The 26605-nt window shown below is 40.6% G+C and overlaps 2 protein-coding genes across 5 annotated transcripts in view; one reads left to right on the forward strand and one right to left on the reverse strand.

Annotated features, from left to right (window-relative positions):
• The window catches only part of LOC125464192 (transcobalamin-2-like), a 48644-nt gene extending 37684 nt beyond the window's left edge, over nucleotides 1-10960 (reverse strand). Inside the window, exons 1-3 of one of the 3 annotated variants that reach the window (XM_059655125.1) lie at nucleotides 10801-10960; nucleotides 8582-8719; nucleotides 8055-8133 (exon numbers count right to left, since the gene is read on the reverse strand). In XM_059655125.1, the coding sequence (XP_059511108.1) occupies nucleotides 8055-8112 (58 nt within the window). In that variant the 5' untranslated portion in view covers nucleotides 8113-8133; nucleotides 8582-8719; nucleotides 10801-10960. Of the gene's footprint in view, nucleotides 1-8054; nucleotides 8134-8581; nucleotides 8730-10800 lie in introns of all 3 variants that reach the window. The other 2 variants (XM_059655126.1, XM_048556368.2) reach the window with 2 other exon arrangements.
• ccdc117 (coiled-coil domain containing 117) overlaps nucleotides 10278-26605 on the forward strand; it is a 57303-nt gene continuing 40975 nt past the window's right edge. The window contains exons 1-2 of one of the 2 annotated variants that reach the window (XM_048556371.2): nucleotides 10278-10903; nucleotides 12014-12146. The gene's annotated coding sequence lies outside the window, so the exon portion shown is untranslated. The remainder of the gene's footprint in view (nucleotides 10904-12013; nucleotides 12147-26605) is intronic. The other variant, XM_048556373.2, reaches the window with a different exon arrangement.

Consider the following 26605-nt stretch of genomic DNA (forward strand, 5'->3'; position numbering starts at 1 on the left):
ATTCACTGACATCTGCAGCTTCTCCATCCTGCAAGATGAAGTCCCCATCTGCTTCAAGAAGACCATTATCACCACAATACTAAAGCAAGTACATGAAAAGTGCCTTAATGAATATTCCAAAATGGCTCTGACATCCAAAATCATGAAGTGCTTCAAGAGGCTGGTCACAGTCCACATCAACTCTAGCCTCCCAGCGTGCCTCAATCCCCGGCAATTTGTCTACTGACAAAACAGTTGCACAGCAGACACCATTTCCCTAGCCCTACACTTGTCTATGCAACATTTGGATAACAAGGACATTAGACTTATACTCATGGCCTACAGCTCCACCTTCAACACCATAAGCACCTCCCTAATCTCAAGATTCTGTAAATGAATCTTCAGCTTCATGACCCACAGACCTTGACGTAGACAACTGCACATCCTTCACATAACACTCAACACAGAAGCCTCCCCAAGAAGGTGTCCTCACTACCCTACTGTACTCCCTGCACACCTACAACCGTGTAGCCAAATTTGGAACAGATGTCATCAGCAAACTTGTAGATAGTACCACAGTGGTAGGACAGACAGCAAACGATGAATTAGTATACAGGAAGGAGATACAGGGCTTGGTGTCATGGTGCAATGATAAATACCTCTCTCTCAATGTTGAGAAAACAAAAGAACTGATCGTTGACTTTAGGATGAAAGGAGGAGGACATGCCACCATTTACATTAACGGAGCCGAGGTGGAGAGGATCGAGAGCGGTAAGTTCCTAGAAGTGACGATAACCAACGATCTGTCCTGGACTTTCACCCAGATGGGCCAGTTAAGAAGGTACAACAACACCACTTCTTCCTCAGGTGGTTTAGGAAATTCAGCATATCCATAAGGACCCTCACCAACTTTTACAGAAGCACCACATGAAGCATATTATCCATGTGAATAACAATCTGGAAAGCATAATCGCCTGGAATGGCAACTGCTATACCCAGGACCGTAAGAAACTACAGAAGGTTGTGCGCACAGCGCAAGACATCACAGAAGCCAACCTTCTATCCATGGATTCCATTTACACTTCTCTTTGCTGAGGAAAAGTTGCCAAAGACTCCTTCCACCCTCATAATGCTCTCGTAGAACCTCTTCCATGAGGCAGAAGATACGAAAGCTTGAACACATGGACTAACTGGGTCAAGAACAGCTTATTCCCTGCCGTTATTGGATTGCTGAATAGACTTTCAAACTTCAAATAATGTCGGTCTTGCTTTGCACACCTTCTGTGCGGTAGTAACCTGTATACGTTGGTCTCAGCACCTAATGATCTGTATGACCTTATTTGCTATAATCTGCCTGTACTTGTTGCAAAAAAAAGCTTTTCACTGTACTTAGTGTCATGTGGCAACAATAAATCAAATTAAATTAAGGTGCTGAATTGTCTAATCCTCCTCTAGCTCTTACATTTTTACATGTAGATACCTATGAATCAAAAACAAGAGTTGCATCAGTCATCACATGAAGAGATATTTAAAAAAGTGAAGGAGTCAACAAATTGGACAGATAAGAAATATGGGACAGTTTCAGCAAGGCTAGGAAATCTGTATGTGACTAGATTACACCCTTATCACACCATAAACAAACACAAAGTACATGATTGTGCATAACACACGCACGTCAGAGGTAGGGAATCAATGTTTACAGCTTCAAAGCCGCAACAGCTCTTTGATCAGGAGGTCAACTGGTTCATGACCTCCTGCAGCTTTATAACGAACATTACAATCATTAACCCTTTAACCTGTGCTGTCTCAGTTTGACACAGCAGTCTAGTCGCTACTCTATGACTTAATTAGAGCATTGTAACGAGCTTTCAGGATGTTAAAGTATACAGACCTGAGACTTGTAACTCTCTGATCTAAACCAAGGCCCAAGTGCTTGTCCACCTACGTTCTTTTCCAATTCAACCAAAATGTAAATAAACAATATTTTTGCGGAAACCTGTCGGCTTCTTGAAGTTTGGACTCGTTCTGTCCATCATCAGCAGTTATTATTCTGAAGCCCATAGTCACCGCGTGAACATTCAGAACATGAAGTCTCCAGTGAGATATCATGAGATAATTTACTAACTCAACCAGGCAAAGAAAGGTTAGCACTGCAAAGGGTTCGTAACATCTTTTGTTATTTGTTCTCATTTTCATATTCTGTAAACTGATGTCCTTGACTAATCCATTGCCAAATAAGCAAGTGTTTGCATGCCATGTCATTCTGGAACTGCAATGAAATCAATTCTTACACCACTCTACCCCATGGTGTTAATCTCTCTGCAATACAACAGTATGAAAATATTAATAAGACTGTCCTACGTGTCTAATATCAAGCACCTGTTAACAGGTTTATACACATTCACATATCCCACTGGCACGATACACTTTTGTTCCTTTATTTCCAACAACAATGGGATACATTTAATCAGGTTGCATATCTGCCCCTGAATTCTACTATCAAACTGTACGAGTGACAATTAATGTCATTGCCATGTTGCACATAATCCTGCACTTCCATTAATACATACAACCTTCAATCCAAATCCTGCTTATGTGCACTCTTGCAACATAATTTTCAAACTGCACAGTGTCCTGTTAACATGTGGCTGTATGAATTATCAGAAATGACATGTTTTGAACACCCCTTTGTGAAATCTGCCAATAGAATTAGTCTTCGGGTCACTGATAAAGAGTTAGGCTACAGTTGGTCTCCAAATTGCTACTTATTCAAGAAGCGTAAAGTTGATCAATAAGTCCATTAGATTTGTCAAAAGGACAACAAGTATCTGCTTTGTTCCTTCCTATGGTGAAGTAAATAAGTAGCTTGGCCTGCCCCCTCCACTATTTCACCAAAATGTATTTTTTTCACTAAATATCTTTTTTCAAAGTTGAACTACAGAAGTACAAAAATCAATCAGTTTACAACTACACAAGTATAGATTTGTAGCAACTTCTGTGATTTTTAGAATTGAAATTAATTTGTTGTAGCCCAATTGCTTTTAGGGAAAAGTGTAAAGTTGTTTTGGTGACGGGCCTTATGAGGAATAGGTTTCACAGGAAGATGTTTTGGGACGTACTTCCAATAATGAAGTCGTTTGGGATATATATTCTTGCCTAACCTATTTTCATATCACTTATTACAAGAGATGTAGATTTGTGTATGCGGTTGTTTTCAAGCACGTCTAACTTAAAACAAGCAGGGAACATTTTGCTCATGCTGAATTCAGTAAGAATTCTATGTTATGGCCAATAGGAGTTAAAACCTTGATAATTTGATGACTCTGCAAACATTGAGTTAGACTTCTTGTGGTTGCCAAAATGAGAAGTTCTTAGACTCAAGATCCTGGAGTTAAAGCCCATTAGGGCTAGTAAAGCTCTGACCTGAGGTGGCTACGCTTAAGATTCTAGGCTATTACTGAAGCATGGTTATAAGAGATGTAAACGGTCAAGTAAGCAGAAGGCCCAAGAAGTCTAAGGCTCGTATATTTGAAACAGCATTTAAACAAGTAGCTTATGCTTCAATTTTCGGCGAGGGCAACTGGAAATAAAGTGTAGTTATTCGTAATCATGTTTTGATTGAGATTTGGCAAAATTATTTTACTTTGATCAACCAACTGTGTGGCTTCATTCCTCTGGTAAAAACCAGACAGTTTAAAGATTTCCAAAAATAGTGAACACATGGGTCTCTACTGGGATCATAACAAATAGTGAAATATTTCTTTTAGAAGTTCCGTTAATGTTGCTGCTGCAAAGTTGACTGTCACTTCTCTTACTCTATCTGGCCCTTCTGCATGAGCCTTTGACACTGTTAGCCACAAATCACTTAACAATTAAAACTGATCAAAATTTCCAAAAGGATTTGTTAAATACTCATTTATTTTAAAGAGTTTAGAAATTATAAATTACATCTCCTTCTTACGTCAAGATTTGCATGGGCTCAGAAGCATACAAGTCTTTCTAGAATATGTTACTTATAATTTTACAATGAAACCTACGTCAAATTCCTCAGGAAATTTATCTGCCCTGCTGCAAGCTCAGAAGTTTCCAAGTCATGATGTATTAGAAATGCCCTGCAGCCTATCCGGTGAATTCTGTGGGGGCCACTTACAAGTCTAACAAAACTGATTTAGTGTCAAAAAAGTCTAGCCCAATGGCCTTTTCACAATGACAATAATTACAAAACTAAAAAGCTTTATTTACTTGCTTATTTAAGTGTTGAATAAGGGAAGAATTGTGGCTCAGCACAATTATAACAAGTTTCACACTTAGTAAAACAAATAAACATTCATTGGTTTAATTAATTTGTATAGAAAATATAATTGTGCATTATTGGGAGGGTGAAGTCAATTTTTTAACAACACAGAAGGGAGTATCAGAAGCAAAAAAGTTTGGAATCCAAGCTCATGGTAAGGTATTACAATAAGGAGATGAACAGCCTGGCTTTCTTCTCACTTGAAAAGAAAATGCTGAGGAGTGACCTGATAGAGGTTTATAAAATCATGGAAGATTTTGATAGAATGTTTACAGTCAGAATGTTTGCTCTTTTGATAAACAGTAGAACTGAAGGCCATCAATATGAAATTGAATTTCCTATTTCCTATTGTCTTCATCAAAATTTATTCAGCATGAGGATCACACTACAAAAGGGAATAGTTGAGATGAATATATATAAATAAAGAATGAGGTTAGACAATGAAGAAGGGAACATTGGGAGGAGGACATTCAAGTTGATCATTAAACGCTGCTTGTTCGAGTCAGATGTATTGCACACAAAATCGAATTACACAAATGGTGGTAACAACAATGGCTTGAGAAATCATGACATTTTCTGAGCAGCTGTGTGAATAACTTCATATTATTGTTTATATCCTCATCACTATCCTACTGCCTACCCAACCTGAGAATCATGTGCCCTTTCAGGAGAATCGGTTTCACCCCAGTAAAAATCGGCGAAGGATGGTACAAACATTTCAAATCAATTCCGACTGTACTTCTGTTTCAAAACAAAGAACAAAAATTCAAAAAGGTCTCCCAGGTTAACTCCTCCATGTTGTGTACCATAGAATTAGTGCTAGGGCCACAGCTGATCACATAAAACCATTACAGGATTTCTGCTGCATTAATGATTTCCTAAACTATAATTTTCATAATGTGTTGCCATTCGTGGACAGCTCCAAATTTTTCTCAAATGGAAATATATTTGTTGGAGCAATTTTAATGTATTAAAATTACTTGGTTTCAATGTGTCTGCTTTCCCCCCCCCCCCCCAATTGTGACATCATTAACAGACTGATAACTATATTTTATGTCTCCTGTATAGGTCTATGCTGAATAATTAGGTGAGCTGAGAAGGGCAAAGGGAGATGGTCGGATTGTAGAAGTGGGCATAGATCCACAATGGGCCAGAAGGCAATTGTGAAACATGGGATACGAGGGACCATGAAAGACAGTTACATTAGTTGGTGAGTCATAGGCTGGCATGGAAGGGGCGTGGAGAGTGAAGGGTAAATGCAGGAAGGATTTTTTTGGTTTAATCTTTACTTGTAAATTTTTTAACATTGTGCTGGAGTTCCCGGCAGGCTTTCCATCCAGACTTTGTGCAATCTCCTTCATTCTTCAGGGTATCCAACCCAACTCCCAACTTAGCCCACACTGTTAGACCACCTCCAAGTGAGAAATTCCTCCTCATTTAACTCTGAAATGGCCTACTTCGTTTCCAGGAATAGTGTCCCTTGCTTTCGGGCTCATCAGCTTAGGAAAGCATCACACCTACATCCATCCTAAAAGAATTTTGTACTTCTCAATACAATCACTTCTAATTCTTCAAAACTGTAGGAATATATGCCAGATACGCCCTCTTCTGTCAGGACAACCCAACTATCATTGAGGCAATGCACAGAAGTTCACCAATGACAACCTCCAATGTTTGAACTCTCCAATCTTCTGATCCCAAGTCTTGTATATCCTTCTTCACATTCACCACCATCCTTTTGGAATATTGTGTTCAATTCTGGTTTCCCTGCTATAAGATGTTATGAAATTTAAAGGTTCAGGAAAGATTTACAAGGATGTTGCCAGGGTTGGAGGGTTTGAGCTATAAGGGAGAGGCTGAATAGGCTGGGGCTACTTTCCCTGGAGTGTCGAAGGCTGAGAGGTGACCTTATAGTTTATAAAATCATGAAGGGAATGGACAGGGTGAATAGACAAGGTGTTTCCTCCAGGGTAGGTGCGTCCAAAACGAGGGTAGGGGAGTCCAAACCTAGAGGGCATAGGTTTAAGGAGAGAGGGGAAAAGTTTTAAAACGGACCTCGGGGCAACATTTTCACGCAGATGGTGGTGCATGTATGGAATGAGCTGCCAGAAGAAGTGGTGGAGAAGGTACAATTACAACATTTAAAAGGCATCTGGACGATTTCATGAATAGGAAGGGGGTTAGAAGGATATGGGCCATATCTGGTCAGCATGGACGAGTTGGATCAAAGGGTCTGTTTCCGTGCTGTACAACTCTATGGCTCTATAATATCTTACTACTGTAAAACTACCCGAACTGTTCAAAAGACAGACAGTGAAATTGGAAAAGTGGATTACAGAAGGTAAGAACAGTTCAGAGATACATACAGGATCTCCAGCCTCTACAGTACTTTGATTTAATCATTTCAACTACACACTCAAAGTATCTGATGTGCAATCTTCCAGTTAAACACATGCATAGATCTCATTTTTTAAACCAGAATACAATGTGTTGAAGAATTCCCAAAAATTCTGTTATGCTCAGGCGCTTTTTTGTAGTTTGCTTTTCTGGTCTGGAGATATGATATGCCAAGCTCAGCAGAAAGCAATTCATAATTGCTTTTGGTCAAGGCTGTTAGCATAGTAGAAGCCTTTCCCCTCCCCCATGTGAGCATACCATCCAAACAGTTCATTGTTATTCCCTTAAAAGGGAACGCTATCAATTCCTCTTGCTTCCGGTAATTACTGTGCGATATCATAGAGCTGCTGTTGGAGAGACACTTGGAGCAGATATTTTCAAAGAATGGCAATTAATATTCATGAGGTCAGCAAGAGTATAAGAACGTTTAGAAAGTTCAAATAAAATTATTCTCTTTAATAAACTTTTCATTTCTAATCTCAACTTTACCTTCCATCACATTCTTAACTCCCCTCTTTCTCAGGGAGGGCAAATCAGGGACACAAAAAGAGGAAAAGTTAGCAGAAAGGAAAAAGTCTCATTGTGAACACTGAATGAGTAGATCAGCTGCACACAGTCTGTAAAATTCGCCAATGGTACTCTTCAGGACTTTGTATCTAAAAAAAAACTGAGCAACTCGGACAGCCGGAGAAATCCATGGGTCCGTATTGGATAAAGTCAGTATATGACGGCAGAATATTGGTGCAAGCAAAATTCTTCTGTGAGCTGAGCAACACAGCAGCTATCAAAACAGGAGTGTGAAAACAGGCAGGGAAATGCATCTTCATCCTGTCATTGCTGCCGTGCTCTTGTATAATCTTCATGTTAGATTGAGAGAATAATTGTAAAAATATTTTGAGAGGTGCAATAACTCTTCTTAGATTGCAACTGTTGCAATATTAACATTGACTTTTAATAAAAGGGGAGTGTAACAATATGTGTTTTAAAGCAGGTGTAAGAAAACAAAGTCTGCTGCTCAGTTTTGAAAAATACAAATCCCCAAACAGATTAGGTTGAGGTGTCACTGGAATCAGTGCCTGATCAGCAAGATAGATCTGGAGACCATGTAAGGAATTACATCCTTTTGTAAAAAGTATATTGAATATTGATAGTGAGAATTTGCACCTCTTTAGCTGCAAAACCCAACAGTGATCACAGTACCTCTTAAATACTAGCCCTACAAGAGTCACAAAACAGGAAAAGCTACAAATTATTGCAACTTTCTTGAATATCTCCCTCAAATGTAATTGACACTGTCAAGTCAACTGAGTAAACAGGTAAGGATTGCTACACAAGATGGAATCCAGGGGCTGACCATGAAGTTGACTCTAACAATTATACTTACTGACAGAGAGGAAGAGGACCTGCATGCAGGATATCAACAGCAACTTTCGGGCCTGCATAATGTTCTTCAGAAAACCAACCTGTTCCACAAAGCATAGAAAGGTGGATGTGTTTTTCATTGATTAACAAGAAAGGAAAACGATAAAGTGACAATTATTGACTACATAAATTATCTAGTCATTAGAGACATGTCATTAACAGTTCCAATTATTCAGCAAAATGCATCTTGAGGATTTTATCACAAGTTAAAATATGCCATTCGATCCTGATGAAGATAATTGATCAGGCGTCACAGTTTTGGGCAGCCTTGTTTGAAAATTAAGCAGGTTCAATAAAAACAGCACTCAGAACAGCAACAAAATAGCTCGGGCTCTAAGAAAATGTTCATAATAATTTAAATTGTAAAATACTATTACTCCATGATGATGGGAAAAATCCTGAAATTGTATTATAATTCCAATAATTAAAAAACAAGTAAGTGAAAGACTCTTCTATTCACTATACTTGGGTACAAAACTGAAATATTACCTGGGTAACAAAGTGTGAAGCTGGATGAACACAGCAGGCCAAGCAGCATCTCAGGAGCACAAAAGCTGACGTTTCGGGCCTAGACCCTTCATCAGAGAGTCTCTGAAGATCAAAGAAAACAAAATTCTTGGCCAGTACCTGCAAGATACTTTCAAATAATGTTAGGGCCACAGCCACATCATTAACTATTCAAAGAGTTATTTGGGGAGAGATAAAGTTAACACTAGGACAGCAGAAAGATTTCTTTTGTAAATCAACCTGCTCAGAGGAGGCAGAACTTGAACTTGGGCCTTCTGGTTCTAAAGTAGGGATACTACCACTGCACCATAAGAACCTTTAACAGCAGAAATAGAATATTTTCTAATCAACCCAGTCAGAGATGTGATGACAACCTTTGGAGCAAGTGAGACTTGAACCCAGGCCTCCTGGCCAGAAGTAGGGACACTATCACTGCACCATAAGAACTCTAAACTTGGTGGGGGGGGGAAGAGTGCAGAGAAAAACAGCAACTCAGTGGTTATCACTGCTGCCCCAGAGTGCCAGGAACCTGGGTTCAATTCTAACCACGGGTGACTGCGTGGAGTTGTTGCAAGGGTTTTTGCTGGGTGCTCTGGTTTCCTGCCAGAGTCCACAGACGTGCAGGTCAGGTGGATTAGCCTACTAATTGCCCCCTACTCTTCAGGCTAGGTGGGGAGACATTGTAAGTGCAGGGTTATAGGGATGGTGGGGGGCTGGGTCAAGGTGGGATGCTCTTCAGAGGGTTGGTGCAGACTTGATGGGCCAATTGGCCTCTTTCCGCACTGTAGGGATTCTATGAACAGAAGCAATGGCAGTCCATAGGATGCATCCACTCCATACAATTGGTGGTGATTTCACATTTCCACCCTCTCTTCGTATCAATCTCAGTCAACCCACAACATGGAGGTACAGAATGTCATAAGATACACAATCCTCTGACTGAAGAGATTTAGCTTCAGTCCCAAACGATTAACTTGAAACTGCATCCCTTGATCTGGATTCCCCAGCTAGGGGCATAATCTATCCCATAATCTTCAACGTTTCAACACCTCTCATTATTCTAAATTGCAAAGAATATAGTTTAGCTCAGCCTCATCGTTAGACAAGTGAAATTAGGAGGATATGAACTTTTACACAGATAGGGTTACATTATACAGAAAGTATATACCTTAGGTGCTACATTTTAGGTCAAAATTTAGGACAGTAAGCCACTTATCCTGTGGTCAACATTTTTTTACATTCAGGAGGTGCCAGACCAGCATGTATTGACCACCATAAAGAACAATTAAGAGCCAACCACATTGCTGTGGGTCTGGAGTCACATTTAAGGATGCCAGCTTCCTTCCCCAAGGGACATTAGTGAACCAGATGGTGACAACAAAGTGTGGAGCTGGAGGAACACAGCAGGACAGCCAGCATCAGAGGAACAAGAAAGCTGACGTTTCAGGCCTGGACCTTTCAGATAGGTTTTGTTTTTCAATAATTAGCGAGGATCACCGCTTAGTCCATCGCCTCCCGACTGTTGGCTAATTGCTCGTGGAGACGGTTTCAGATCAACGGATGCACTTTCAATTGTCATGTATGTTCCTGTGGTCGAGCAGGTGAGACGTGAGCCCGGGACTTCCAGGCCAGAGATACGGACACGACGTGAACCCTATTGGTTTTCTTATAAGGAAAGGAACGTACGTGTGTGTGTGGCAATTGAATTGGGATGGGCCTTTACATGTAAATATGAAGACACGACAAAGCCCGATGTGAACTTTAACTCTTCCTCCTGCTGTTGATTTTAAACCTTCGCATTCTGGCCTGTCCCCGAACGGAACAACAGGGAAGCGAGGCTTAACAGCCGGGAAGAAAGAATTTCCGTTAAAGCGCTTAGGGCCAAAGAAAACTCAACAAAACACTGAAATAGATCGGAAGGCTAGGTTTTACAACAATTGCGGACAGTTTTTGTTGCAATACTTGATTCCTGAGCGAAGATCATGGCTGTATGACGTTCTCCACTAATTCACAAGTTAGTCTACAACTAACACAGCAATCCGAAATTGGACTGAAGTGGAATGGAAACTACATCACAGCCCTGATCCCTGATTATCCAGAAATAATTGTCAACGGGACAGATTCCAACTCGCGAGGCAACCAGCAAGCAACGCAACCGTTCACTGAACACCCTAAAGTTAAAAAATATATAAACTACCCACCAGTAGTCGTGCGTGCGAAATGGTGAACTCCGGTCTCTTCGGGTCAAGTCGGTATCATGTGAGTTCTCAGCTGACTCCAGTCGACGTGCCTCAGCAATTCGGGGTGAGTGAGTTTGTTTGTCTATATCAACCAGTATAACTTCTGCTTTCTACACTGACCTATTGAGTTTGGATCGATGGTTTAAAGTACACGGATTTTGTATCTAATATGCCTCTATTTGCAATCAGCAATATTAATTTACAACATGTATCTCTGGGAACTGTTGTGTGACGCAGTTCAGAGCATGTATAATGTATATTTACACTTATTCACGGCACTTGGCTCCCGTTATCAATTAAACTAGCATTTGTTGCCCTCCCTAAATATCCGTGCCAGCAGTTACAAATCAACTGCAGTGCGGTGGATCTGGAGTTACATGTAGACTAGACCTGACAAAGATGACAGAGTTCCTTCCCTAAAGGACATCAGTATAATAGTTTCCACTACCGAGGCTAGCTTACACTTCTAGAGTTTTGAAAAAAATTAATGGAACTTTAAATTACATTAACCGCAATGGTGGTTTTTGAACTATGGCCCACAGTATAAATCTGCACATCCAGGGTACTAGTCCATTACAGTAGTGTAAACTGGACTACACCACCAATTTCCCCCTTTTAGGTGTTCTATAACTACGATCTTGACATTTAATTATAACCATTGCTGAACCCCCACACTATTAGTGTCTCAGGGGTTACCACTGGCCAGAAACTGAACTGGATCAGCCATATAATTATAAGATCACATCCACAGGCAAGGAATCTTCTAGTAAATCACTCACCTTTTGAGTCCCCAGCACCTATGCAGTCTACAAGGCACAAGATAGGAGTGTGGTAGAGCCCTCCCCACTTGATGTGTACAGCTGTAATAACACTGAAGAACTCAAAACCATCCAGGATAAAGCAGGCTGCTTAATGAGCACCCAAGGCATCACCTTAAGCAATCCCTCTATCCAGCAGCAACAACGTGTACCATCTACATGATGCACTGCAGCAACCCGCCAAGCTGCCTTCTGCTGTACTTTGTAAAGTTGTGAATGTCACCATCTAGAAGGAGCAGAGAGACAGATGCATGGAAATGCCATCAATAACCCAAGTGTGGGGCATGAGCGTTCAGTGGTGACTGACTTGCCACCCCCATTACTGTGAAAACTGACTAGACTTGTGTTCCAAACAGCTGGTCACAGAGTTGCTTCTCTGCAGTAAACCTAGAAAGTGGAATCCCACCTCACAATATCAGGGGCCAACAGATTCTGGGTACTAAATATCTTCAGTCAAAGCCTAGTACACTCGGGATCCATGTCAAGATGGTAAGTAGTTTTCTTTTGCTTTTTGTAGAGTACAAATAAGGACAGGTTCAGATGCAAGGACAGAAAATCGCTTTCATGGTACACCCCTTAATGCCATCTATGTCTCTGACTGAATTCAAAATGGGACAAATGGAGCTCCCCATAAAATCTGGCAGGCAGATCACACTGTTTTCCCACTCAGGAAATCAGCTGCTTTTCTTTCTCGGCAGAAGGCAGATAATTTGATGCAATGGTGAGTTGAGGCCCTTACGTGGCTACTAATTGACTACTTAAGGTCCTTAATTGCTGGCAAATCAAGAAACTCCCCAATGGATCTTCTCTCTCTCAGCACTTAAGGGATGAGAGTGATAAATATCACTCCAGAGGCAACTTGACCAATTATTTTGCCCTCTTGTCACCTCTCTTACCAGCTGCAGTGAGGAACAAATTCTGCTGAACTGAAATATCTGCTGATTCTACACAGCAGATCAGCTGAACTTAATATACCGGTGAGAATGGAGGTCAAGTTTACAACAAACTGGAGATGTGAAGAAATGTAACTATTTCCTCTGCTGAGCCACAAACTGGAAATGTTATAATGCACCCTGTCTGTTGAGTAGTCCTGTTACTCAAACTTTCACCTTCTTTCTATATTCTTTAGGGCACATGCCCAGAGTGTACACTTAACACATCCATGATTATCCAAGTGAGCATTCAGCAAACACTGTGATACCCCCTTCTACAGTTACCCACTATTACAATGCGCATTCTGTTATTCACCTACCACACAGTTTGAAATGCGTGGCAGGGAGTACGAATGGCACTGATTGTATTTTGACTCTCAGCCATTAGGGAGAGAAGGCAGGATTACCAACCTCTTCAACTTGGGGGGGAAAAATCACTTTCCTGTCCATTCCCAACATCCACAGATGCTCACTTATCAGCAGGAATCACTGGATAGCAATCAGAAAGAGGAAATTAAAGCAATAAAACAAGAGAATCTAAGGGAAGAGGTCGCTGGGCAGAGTTGAACTCAACCAGTTAAATACTTCCTTCCTGTCAACATCATCTATTATGAAAAGATTGATCATTTTCGGACCAGGTCATTGCATACTTCGTGCACTCACTGATTTCCCCCAGGTTTTCATTAAGTGCAGCATCAAATCCAGGGGTAGGAAATAGTGATTGTGTGATAATGTAGATTGCATATGCTAGCTGAATAAACGTGCACTCCATTTCCACAGGTCACTTTGGTTAGCTCCTTCCTGTGTGGTAGGTGAATAACAGAGAATGTGTATTGTAACAGTGGGTGACCTCTAAAGGTGGTATCACAGTGTTTGCTGAGTTCCCACTTTGATAATCACAATTTGTTAACTGTATGCTCTGGGCATGTGACCTAAAGAATGTACTAAATGATATGGAAGCAGATCCCTTCTCTCATTTCCATAAGTTTGAGTAACCGGATTACTCAACAGACAAGAGTACATTTTAACATTCCCAGTCTGTATTTCCTCTGCTGAGCCACAATTATAGTTCTTCTCATCTTTAATATTTAAAAATACTTGACCTCCGTTTTAACTGCTATCTTAAGTTTTAAACTTCAACAAATATAACAGGGACACTGACTGATTTGTTTTTTGCACTGCTGGTGGGGCATCTTCTTGACCAGGATCATAGGATTCAGTTGCACAGCACAGATTGGTTCCCATCCATATTAACTGTAACATCACACACATCCCAAATTCCTAATAAGTGCTACCATCTAATGAGATAACAGTGTGTTAGCTGGATGAACACAGCAAGCCAAGCAGCATCTCAGGAGCACAAAAGCTGACGTTTCAGGCCTAGACCCTTCATCAGAGCGGGGGATGGGGAGATGGTTCTGAAATAAATAGGGAGAGAGGGGGAGGCGGACCGAAGATGAATATAGGTGGAGAGGAGAGTAACTCCTCGATCCATCTTCGGTCCGCCTCCCCCGTCTCCCTATTTATTTCAGAACCCTCTCTCCATCCCCCGCTCTGATGAAGGGTCTAGGCCCGAAACGTCAGCTTTTGTGCTCCTGAGATGCTGCTTGGCCTGCTGTGTTCATCCAGTTAACACACTTTGTTGTCTTGGATTCTTCAGCATCTGCAGTTCCCATTATCTCTACCATCTAATGAGGCTTTCTGTAGGCAAACTGGAAAAATTATCCTTAATATAAAGACAAATATGGGGACCTGAAATCTTTAAACCCAAACTGATTTAAATAAGTGTATGTAAATATCAATACCATTACTAAACATTACAGCAGAAGATCTCTGTATACTTAGCCTGCCACCTCTGTACTTTATGCTTTAGAATCAATGCACAGAGAAACCAATTAGGTACTTTGTGTCTTCACTAATGTCAAATCACTGCTGATAACACGAGTCTGTTGGCAATATTCTGCATCCATATATGGAAGTACAATGTATAGCAGTAGAATTCAATCACAAACTTTTCTGTGCTTAGGTCAACTTCTATCTTGAATAGTGTGTTTAATCTGGTCATCAAGACATGTGGGAAATATTCAAGAACTGGAGATAGTACACCGAGAAGGGCCATGAGACTGACTGATAGTCTTACAAATTTGAGCTGTGAAGTCATATTTTTTTCCAGGAGGAATTTTTGTTTTACAGGCCTGAGAAAAGGCATTTTGAGCATCTAATCTTGTAGAAAGAAAATAGTTAATGTGACAGCCAATTTAAACTCTGCGAGGATCCATAAAACAGCAGTATTGTAATGATAATCTGTTTTATTTAATAATGATGGTTGGGGGATTGTTGGCTGGGACACTGCAGAGATATCTCCTGCTCCTCTTCCAAAAATTGCCTATTGATTTGTTTTTTTATTTGCACTGAAAGGTAAGGCGGACTTCAGTTTAAGGTCTCATCCAAAAGACAGTGGTTCTGACAATGGCAGCAAATCTTTAATATTACAATAGCAGCCTAGATTTCAGTAGAGGTGTAGTTGATGCAGTGAGAGTGGAAAAGAAAAATCTGGAAAACTGAGGGCCAGAATGTCAAATTAATTAATGATAAATTTAGGATTGTCTTCACATGAGAGTTGACCAACAAATGGAATGGCCTCACAGATTGTCACAGAATATTTTAAATCACCAATTTCGAAGCAGGGCAGAGGAGCTCTTCCTGGTGTCATCGTTAATTTTGTCCTTCATCCAACATCACTAATGGTGGAATCTTATAGGAGTCTGGACAACGTGGGTTATGGTGAGATGTGTGGCAGAATCAGGCAACAAGTACAGTGAAACCTATTCTTGAAATTGAGATCATCTCAATTCAGGTTTTATTCTTTTCACAAGAGGTATGATGAGATGTCAATTAATACTCAGATTTGTGAAATGCCACATAAATGCCTCAACTCATATCATTAATATTCAGACTCCCATCTTGGCAAACTTGCTAAACAAGCTTGAGGTTAGGAAAACTTGACAAAGGAGAGAGAAAGAACCTGGCAGGTTTGGCTCAATGCTTGCTCTTAACAATCTCAATGTTGAAAACCGGGCATCAGTATCTCAGAACACACTTCGTAGGCACCAACCACGTGCACCCTGCATCCATGAACATTGGCATCTGACACATACTATATTCTAAGAACCCTCATAGCATATCTCCAGTTCATTTACCAGTCACTTCTGCACTTTAGTATTTCATTATAACGTTGAATCAAGGACACTGTATGCTCAGGAATACACACTCAGCTCATGGACTGGACCAGACTGCATCACTCTGATCTCATTTGGACGGTCATAGCATCCCTGCCTTGCATTATCTTCCGTCACCTTTTTGCGCTTCACCCTGTTAGCCAGATACCAGGTTCATATTACCGCTGCCTTGCCATTTAGCACAGACACAAAGCCAGGAAATTTGACAGACTTGTCACAAGGTCTCAGTCTTGTCAAGGGGGTAACCTTCATTCAGGGGATCCCAGCATAGTATGCAATGGGAATCATCCGATATCAATCCAGGTCCTGCTCCAGTCTGTCAGTATCCTCTGTGTTGTTTTCAACCTGGAATGAGATGGAGGGGCAGTTATTATGGGAGATGAAAGTTACTTCTGATGCAGGTAGGGAGGTGTCCCAAGTCAATGACTAGTCATGGAAAAAAATAATTTTGTAGACCGTGGTTGAAAGAAATGAACGTATGAATTGGGAGAAATAGGCCACTTGGCACTTTGAGTTTGCTCCATCATTCAGTAAGAACATGGCTGCTTTCTAATTAATTCATATTTCCTGCCTATCCCTGATGACTATTCCCTTCCTTGCTGATCAAGTATTTATCTATCGCTGCCTTTAAGTTTCAAAGACACTTACTTTTGAGGAAGAGCATTGCAAAGATTTAAAACCCTCTGAGGAAACAAAAAGCTCATGTCTGACTTAAATGGATGACCCCTTATTTTTAAACAGTGACCTCTATCTAGATTCTTTCACATGTGGAAGCATCCTCTCTCCAAATACCTTGTTGAGGACCTTGTACGTTTCAATGAATTTTCTCCTTTCTCTTCTGAATTCTAGTGGATAACAAGCCTAGGCTGAGCAACCCTTGCTCAAAATTTTCTGTCCATTCCAGTTATTAGCCAAGTAAACCTTCTCTGAATTACTTCCAATGCATTTTCATTCTTCACTAAATAAGGATGCCAACACTATGCACTGTATTCCAGATGTGTTCTTACTAATACCCTCTGTAATATAAGTATACCTATCCTACATTTTATCCAATTCATCTTGGAATAAATGATATTGTTAACTTTCTTTATTACTTGCTGTACCTGCATTCTGACCTATTGCAGCTCGTACAAAAGGACAACTGGGTCCTTCAGAATCTAGAGGTTCTACAACCTGCCACCATTTAGATAACATGCTTATTTTTTCCTTCAGGCCAAATCAGACAATTTCACATTTTCCCACATTATAATCCATTTCCCAGATCTATGCCAACACAGTTATCTGAATTTCATTGTAAAGCCCTTGTGTTCTTTTCACAACCGGCACTCCTAACTGCTTGTTGTCACTAGCAAATTTAACAACCAGAAGTTAATCCAATCCATCGATTATAAATTGAAATTCTTGCCTTGTCTGCTTGGATAATGGGGCCCTTTGGCTTTCAATTGCAGGAAACACCTCATTGCCAATCTTACATAACTCTTAACGTGCTTGCCAATGCCCAAATTGTTCAGAAGTTGGGAAGATTCCACATTGTTTCCTTAGGACAGCAACAGCAGCCATTTTAGTTGGAATGCAAGAAAATTAGTATGCATTTGATTCAATGGATTAATTAAATTAGTTTCTGGATATAAAAAAAACTGGTTTTAAAAACAAAAGTCAAAGCAGTTGACGATGACCTTTTTAATTCATCCTGGATTTTCTTTTGCTTAAGTTGACAAAAGACAAGAAAACATTAAGCTATACAGGGAGATTAAGGAATGATAAGCAATCAATACTCCAGTGTAGCAGAGATAAGATCCAGACTAAAAACTCTCTCTGTGCAACATCATCTTGGAGGAAATTTCATCCATATGCTGGGCTTGGTAAAGTCATAAATAATCTAATAGAGTGACAGATCTGTAGCACAGAAAAGGGCCCTTCTGCACGTTTCAACTGGCACAGAAACAAACGAACACCTAACTATTCTTATTTCATTTTCCTGTACTAAGCCCATACCCTTCTGTGCCTTGGTATTGCAAGTGCCCATCTAAAGAGTTTTTAAATGTTATAAGGGTTTCTGCCTCTGTCAGCCTTACACACGGTGAATTCCCGATTCCCACCACCCCCTGGTTAAAAGTTTTTCCTTCCACCTCCTGCCTCTTTTCTTAAGTTTATGCCCTATTGTCATTAATTCTGAAATAACTCCAGAGGCTGGTTATATAATCGTCCTTTATTTACACACAGAAAGTTCTTTGACACTAGACCAGCTCTGAGTATCAAAATGCCAGACACTCCTTTTTTTAAAAATCTGTCAGGCAGGGCTCCATGATTGGATCAGATTAACAGCCCAATCAGGGAACTTATTCTATCAGGAGCACCTGTCTGACCTCATTACAATCACTGCAGATTCCCTCGACTTTTGTCCAGTCTACCCTATCAATGCTCTTCATACTTTTACACATTTCAAACATGTTCCCCCCTCAATCTGATCAGTTCTCTCCCACAAAGTAACTTTTATTAACAAAATGCCTAAATTAATAATTCAGAATTTGTATTAGTTGAAAGCATATAGGAAGTGATGTAATATCTATAGGGTTGAGAGCGGGAGAAACTTCCTTACACAGCGGTTGAAGTTGTTGACTCCACTGTTACAGCAAGTTTTTAACAAATTTAGAAATGTTTAGACATGGTGTCATAGGCGAGGCCAGCATTTATTGCCCAGAGGGCAGTTTGGAGTCAGCCACATTGCTGTGTGCCTGGAGTCACATGGAGGTCAAACCAGGCAAGGACGTCAGATTACCATCACTGAAAGACAGCAGCTGTTAACCACATAATTCCCTTGAAAAATGTGGAAGGACTTTAGGAGGACAAAAAAAAAGTCATGGAGACTGCCTATCTTTGGTGCATGGCAACCCTTTGACTAACAAGAACTAACACAAACGAAAATTGATAGGTAACTGCATCTCTGTGCCAGTCTTGATCCTGTGAATCTCCTTTTTCATGCTGAATAAAATAATGGTTTACAAATTAACTAGATCAAGCACACAAAGAAAATTTGCACTCCAGATATCTCTGAGCATGATTGATTTGTTTTGCTGTAAAAATATACATATAAATATTCACAAAACATTTAAAAATATATTCCTAAAGATTTCAAACTGGACATTGCAGAAATTGCAATAAAATAAAACTTGTCTCTGCTGAAAATGTTGCACGCTTAGGTGCTTCCATCCACTTGCAACATTTATGATATGCATTCGGTGACAATCATAGTCCTGTATAGCATTCAGCAACAGGCGTACAGATTGAGTGGTTCTGTAAGTCACCAATCTTTTGGCGTACTATGGTGAAAACGCTTTTCCCGATTGTGACTTTGCAGTGGCTTCTCCAAGCTACTAAGGTTGCTCATTTGTGCTTCAGCTTTGGCCTGTTTCTCTGTGTGAACTTACATCTTTTAAGAACTGCACTAGTATCATGAATGGACCTCATCCTCTTTGTATCCTGTGTGCAGTCTACAGAGTTCTGAAAAAGGGTCACTAGACTCTAAACATTAACACTGTTTTCTGTTCACAGATGCTGCCAGACCCGCTGAGTTTCTCCGGCAATTTTTGTTTGTTTTTTGCAGTCTAGAATTGTGTATGTTGATGGGATCTTAAGAGACATTGCTAAATTTCAAGGGTCCTGGTGTTACACAACCTCCTTGACTCCGAGACAAATGTCAGGCACAAAGATAAAAAGTCATTGTTAATCCTCAGCGCTATTCTGTCGCTCCTTATACAATTCCACTTATATTTCCTGACACTAAGGAAAATTCCTGTCTTCCAATTGTCCCTTTTTATTCTACATGGGGCTAGAACATGGTTGAAAAAGAACAGTTTGTTAATGATCTGTGCCATTATTAATGGGCAAATCAACCAGTAAGGTCAGGGAATTAAGAAATACATGATTACAAATCACCAGAATTTGCTCGCCAATATCTGCCACCTTACTACCTGTTTTGCATTAACAATATCTTGGTAGCCCTTTTTAATGTATATTTTGGGCTTTGAAACATTAAATTGTACATTAAACTCAATATAGAAAGTTGAGTTAGATAATTTAAAAACATAAGATTTTTTTTTTAAACATGATTAATGCCATTCAACCATCCCTGGCTCAAAATGGGTACAGTTGTGGGGTCTTATTCCTTCAGGTGGTTAAATTATGCTTTGAGGTTTACAAAATGTGAAACTTTATAATACTTTTGTTACTGTTCCTCAGTTTTCTACCTTTGTTTTTCTTTCTGTGTTTGGTTTGACACTAATTCACCTTTTTTATTTGTTAAATCTATTTGGTAAAGGGGATGGCTGGTCCACTGTTCACTGAGACTCCATATCCTTGCTGTCACTGTACCTTTCAATGACAATTTTTGAGCTAAGAATTCAGAGAACTATCGAACAGTACATGCTGCAAATGGTCCATTCCACCTCTGATTCATTAATCCAATTTGCTGAAATCTGGCACATTATGCAGATTTATCTCAAGAAGATCTAGATCAAGTTTAATCATATTTAAGCATTTACAGGCACCCCATGTACCTTTTAAGTAATTTCCTTCCTATGAAATAAATGTGCACTGTATAGCAAAAAAAATTTAATTTCCTTTTTGTTTCCTTCCTTTCTATGTATTTCTTTCCTCTGAGACAACAATATTGTGCAGGGCTATTTGTGTCAAATTGATTTTGTTCCAACTGTGAATAGTACTTAAAGGAACAGTCATGCAAAAAGCAAGAGCATTGGATCCTAAAATCAGCACTAGCTAACTAACTATTTGTTCTGAGGTTTAGCAGCATGTTGGATTCCCTTAGGTTCTGCCATGCAATAAATGACATCATTTAAACAAATAGTTGGCACTCAACTGTCTGTTATTCTGCACCAGTGCCCTCCGTGCTGATTGTAATAGGTACTGTCATAAATAAGTTTTGTGCAATTAAAACTTTCACTAATAATATCCAGTCCTGCCTTTCTTTCCACACTATCAGAATATTACCTATTCGCTTTTCCACACTGCCATCATACTTTTCACTGATTTTAAAAAAACTACACAATCCTAATTTCTCTCTACTCGGTTTAATTTATGACAGTTATTTATTTCTACTTAGTCTCTGTAGTCATTAAAATCATATTTACTATTAGCACCACACCCTCACTCTTTTCAAACTCCAAAGTTCAGTGTCAAAGACAGTCTGGAACTCTGGCTTGGTATCTTGATCTGGTTCACTTGTGTTCAGCAGTAAGTTGATGGTTCATATTTGGAATAATTGTACCACGCTGTACCTGGTCTGATGTATTGGGGTATGGCTGACCCATATTCTGTGATAATCATACATGGTCTATTTTTTAGTTCTAGGAAAATCAATTTCATTCTGTTTCTCTGGAATGTCCCTTCAGGTGCACGGACAATGCAAGATCATAGTGGATCTGTTCTTCTGATGACCATGATTTTTGGCTTCCAGATCCTTAACCAGAATTTCTGCACTGGCCTTAAGGCTGACAGAGTTTTTCACCCTATGTTTAGAGTTGCACCATTTCTGCTGCCTTTTGCTGTGTATTTCCTCTTTAGACGTTATGTTTTTCTGAGAATTGTGCCCTGAAACTGGTACATCTGTTTTTATCCTCCTTCCCATTAACAATTTTGCTGGCACATACTTATTACTCAATGGTGTTGCTCTCTAACTGTTTGGAGCCAAATCCCGGTCTGGATTCTTACGCATCAGTGACTTCACAGTTTTTCATTCACCTTTCCTGTGTTTCTGTTGGACTAAGGATGGAGTGGAGAACTTATTAGCTGGTTGTTGCCTACCTCCAATCCTCATTCCTGATTAAGGCACATTGTCTAATAGTAGTTTTTCTGGGAAAGCATGTATTGAAAAGAGTCTTTTCAGTGTTCGGATAAGAGTCTGCTGCAGGCGAATGAAGTCTTCCCACTTCAAACGATCTTGAATAATAGTCAACTAGATCTAAATACATCGCCCCTCTAAAACCAAATAAATCTTTGCCAGGCTTTTCCTTGGCCTTTCCAGAAATCTTGATTAAATAATTTATTCTGCAGGCCTTTGGTTGTGCATGACACGTTAGGCATGTAATCCTAATCTAATCCTGTAGGTCCTTTGGAAATAACAACCAAAAGAACTGTGGATGCTATAAATTAGGAACAGAAACAGAAGTTGCTGGAAAAGTTCAGGTCTGGCAGCATCTATGAAGAAAAATCAAAGTTAACGTTTAGGGTCTGGTAACCTTTCCTCAGAACTAAGGATGGGTCACTGGACCCGAAAGATTAACTCTGATTTTTCTTCATATATGCTGCCAGACCTGCTGAGCTTTTCCAGCAACTTTGCTTTTATGCCTTTGGAAATTCCTGGTCATCATACTGTTTTGTTCTTGCCGAGCAATTCCTGATGACTAGATGTCTCCTGTGAAGTTTCTGAAAGATTTCTCTTCAACTTTGGTATAACCGTCCTATGGTCGTACGCCAATAAGTCTTCCATTATTTTCAAGTGTTGTTTTTGCTCATGGTGCTTTTCCAATTTTTGGTCTCCTAAACTATATTTGAAACACTTTACACACTGTACTGTTACAAAGTTGGGTACAGTAATTGTGAGGTGGAAGGCAGGAAGCTAAAATGTGTGGTTCCTTGAAGAGATTTGTGCTTTGTTTGTACTTAGCAAACTAAAATAAAATTCTGTAAGCAGCAGCTGTCTTTGCCAGGACACGGAGCTTCAAAAAGTGAAACACGTGTATCAAATGAAGCCTTACAGGTGGCAGACAAAACAGCAGACTTATTTTGATGTTGTGACGAGTTTGAATTTGGCCAATTAAATTAAAACCAAACTCAGTAACTCAAAGCCAATTGAATTTAAATCTGATGGTGTTGACAAGCCAAAACCAATCATATTATAAGAATTTGATTATGTCATTGTGAGTAATTTAAGACAAGGGCATTTGGAAAATCAAATGCCACCCGCCAGCGTTAGCACCATTCAGCTGTCAGGGAAAACCCATCCAATTCATCAAAGGTACCATGGTATTTTAGCTCAAGGACCTTACAGGAGAAATTGCAGCAGAATTAATGGAAGAAAAGTGTTTGTAAAGAGATGGGAGATGACAGAATATTCCAGAACACAGTCTGTGAATTTGGAGAAATTAAGTTATAGTTTATTGCTTCTTAATAATTGGGTTTATGTTAGTGGGTCTTGTCTTTATTTAAACACCATTCCAGTAAAATTTAGACCAGTTAGGGAGTAGTTGGTAGTCTAATATGTAATTGTCTGTTTGTTAGTAATTTTGTTAATTTGTTCATTGTTGGGTTAAATAAATAAAATTGTTTCTTGTTACTTATGGAGATCAGGGATTTTCTTTCCTTTAACCACTCTTTTTACAGATTACAAGCGGAAAGGCAAGCTTTTGCTTTTGGGGTAATTATTAGAAGGGAACCTCTAATCCCGTCATAGCAGATTGGGGCTTGTGTTTCAGTTTAATTATCAGATGGCTTCGGCCATTCCTTGTTGTAACAGTACTGAGGTAAACTCTTTGAAAGCAGAGCTCTCTGACTTTTGTGAACTCCTTGATAGATTTATTAGCTGCAGGAATTTATCTGAGTTTTACTTCAGTTGCTAGTGGAATGCTGGTTGTTGTTGTAAAATAAGACTCTGCTCTGACAGGGCCTCAGTGTGGCTGTTGGAACTGTCTTCCCTGCCACTGAGTTCTTGTTAGGGTTCTTTGTGCTACCAAGCACACAGCAATATGGTTTTCCCATGTCACTTGTCCCCTGACAGGCTCATCCTGACCCTCGGTTTTCCACCCTATGTGACAGCTTGGAGACCACCTAATGGACAACTGGAGGAGCATCACTTAAGGATTCTTGGCATTCATTAGAAATGATACAAGCAACTGTAAAAGGTGCTTGCAACTTCTCATACAACTAAAATGAGCTGACACCCGTACTTGATAAGATCAGCAGCAAATGAAATGCTAACCTACCTCAGATTATTGGAATACTGGAGGACAATAGTCTGCAGGACAACTTGGAGAGCAGAACAAGATTGGCAGCTAGCTGTAATTTATTTACATGGATGCTTCCATTGATGACAATAGAAATATCAGTACGTGACTAATTTGAATTTGATTATGTTCAGATGACCAAAGCGTAGATGGAAAATGGTAATACAGTCTTCCAAGACATTTTGCAGAATAAGGCATTCCCTGAAAGGGCTAAAGGCTCACGACACTGTAAATGATCAAATTCAATAGTAGCAACCCAAAGATAACATTCTATAATGGGACATGCCAACTCAAATAGCTGAAGGAATTTTGTAGAGCTTAATGCAATGTCACCCATTGATACCTGGTCACCAGTGGAACCCAACTAAATTACTTAATAAAAAATTCAACCCCTAGAGTGTCCTTACTGGTGTTTCTTTTAATGCTGTTAACGACAGACCAGGCACTGTGAACATTATGGTTCCTGTTTGTTGAGTCACTAGGTTGATTGTGTGAGGCACAGATTGAGTAGGTCCTTTTTATAGTGTCCTTTAGTCTATGGACATAGAAATGCTGCCACAGGAAATTCACATACCACTGCCGGTATCATTTCTGATGCCACTAGGTGGAAAAGGTAGACTGATCATCATCTAATTAGTCTACTAATTGTTAGCTCACATCATGACACAGGTAATGTGAACACCCTTGTTCGGAAACTGATGTAGTCAAGCATTTGCCAATGTCCAGAGGAAGGGTTGTGCCATGTTGTTTATAGAGACAGAGAGAGAGACAAAGACAGGACCACAAGTTGGGAGTGGTAAAGAGAATCAGAGATGGCCTGTTAAAGCAGCAAGGTCAGGTGTGAGCAGTTTGAATCTGGAGCAGGGAGTAGAAACTTGGAGCCATTCAGTTAAAGCAGCAGGGCAGGGGAGACCAGATTCTGGATCATCATGACAAGAATTAAAAATAGGGCCACCACAGATCAAGGGTCTGATTGGCTATTTGTTGAGTATGCAGTCTGTTCTGGCAGCACCGTGTCTGTGCTGATTTTTTTTTTCACTGGGATTGACTGATATGGAATATCCTCTTTGCTTCGACATCAACCCAAACATAAACAGGGCTGTAGGCTCTGAGGAATGAGGAAGTGCGGAGATGGGTGAGTTTAACAACATGTGTTGGTTCCTGTCCTCCACAATAATACCTGCTGTCTATCTCTGCTATTGGTCAAAGATATTGCTTCACTAGTATTGTATGGTATTTGGTGTGCAGTCTCACATTAAAAGAATCCATGCACACGCGTCTCCTTCAAAATGAAATTTTCAGGGTCCAGATGTTCCAGGTCCAACATACAATGTAAGCAGTGACAGGTCTGAAATGCTGACTGCTGTCATAGCATTGGAACCCTAGTGCAATACATTGACATCACTACCCTGCATGAGGTATGGCGGGCAGGTGCTTGTCAGCGCAAAAAACAAGATGGCAGACGCTCCTTCTTCTGGAAAAATAAATCTGAGAAAGGAAAGAGACTCCATAGGGTTCTCTCAGCCAGTCTCATTTGAACTAAACAAATGCCTCCATCATAGGATAACAAAGTGTGAGGCTGGATGAATACAGCAGGCCAAGCAGCATCTTAGGAGCACAAAAGCTGATGTTTCGGGCCTAGACCCTTCTTTAGAAAAGGGGGATAGGGAGAGGATTCTGAAATACATAGGGAGAGAGGGGGAGGCGGACTGAAGATGGATAGAGGAGAAGATAGGTAGAGAGGAGAGTATGGGTGGGGGGATAGGTCAGTCCGGGGAGGACGGACAGGTCAAGGGGGCGGAATGAGGTTAGTAGGTAGGAAACGGAGGTGCAGCTTGAGGTGGGAGGAGGGATAGGTGAGAGGAAGAACAGGTTAGGCAGGCGGGACGAGCTGGGCTGGTTTTGGGATGCAGTGGGGGGAGGAGAGATTTTGAAGCTGGTGAAGTCCACGTTGATACCATTGGGTTGCAGGGTTCCCAAGCGGAATATGAGTTGCTGTTCCTGCAACCTTTGGGTGGCATATTATGGCACAGCAGGAGGCCCATGATGGACATGTTTAAGGAATGGGAGGGGGAGTTGAAATGGTTTGCGACTGGGAAGTGCAGTTGTTTACTGTGAACCAAGCATAGGTGTTCTGCAAACCAATCCTCCGCTTGGTTTCCCCAATGTAGAGGAAGCCACACCGAATACAGCGGATGCAGTATACCACATTGGCGGATGTGCAGGTGAACATCTGCTTGATGTGGAAAGTCATCTTGGGGCCTGGGATGGGGGTGAGGGTTGAGGTATAGGGGCAGGTGTCGCACTTCCTGTGGTTGCAGGGGAAGGTGCCGGGTGTGGTGGGGTTGGAGGGGAGTGTGGAGCGGACAGGGGAGTCCCGGAGAGAGTGGTCTCTCCAGAAGGCAGACAAGGGTGGGGTGGGAAAATAGTCATTAGTGGTGGGGTCGGATTGTAGATGGTGGAAGTGTTGGGTGATGCATTGTATCCGGAGGTTGGTGGGGTTGTATGTGAGGACTAGGGGAATTCTCTTTTGGCAGTTATTGTGAGGGATGAGGCGCAGGAAATGCGGGAGACACGGTTGAGGGCGTTCTCGATCACCGGGGGTGGGGGGGGGGAACGCGTGGCGAGTTGCGGCCCTTGAAGAACGAGTTCGTCTGGGATGTGTGGGAGAGGAATGCCTCATCCTGGGAGTTGATGCGGCAGAGGCGAAGGAATTGGGATTAGGAGATAGAATTTTTGCAGGAAGGTCCATCGTCTTG

This window comes from Stegostoma tigrinum, chromosome 26 (assembly GCF_030684315.1).
Source record: "Stegostoma tigrinum isolate sSteTig4 chromosome 26, sSteTig4.hap1, whole genome shotgun sequence".
Classification (NCBI taxonomy): domain Eukaryota; kingdom Metazoa; phylum Chordata; class Chondrichthyes; order Orectolobiformes; family Stegostomatidae; genus Stegostoma; species Stegostoma tigrinum.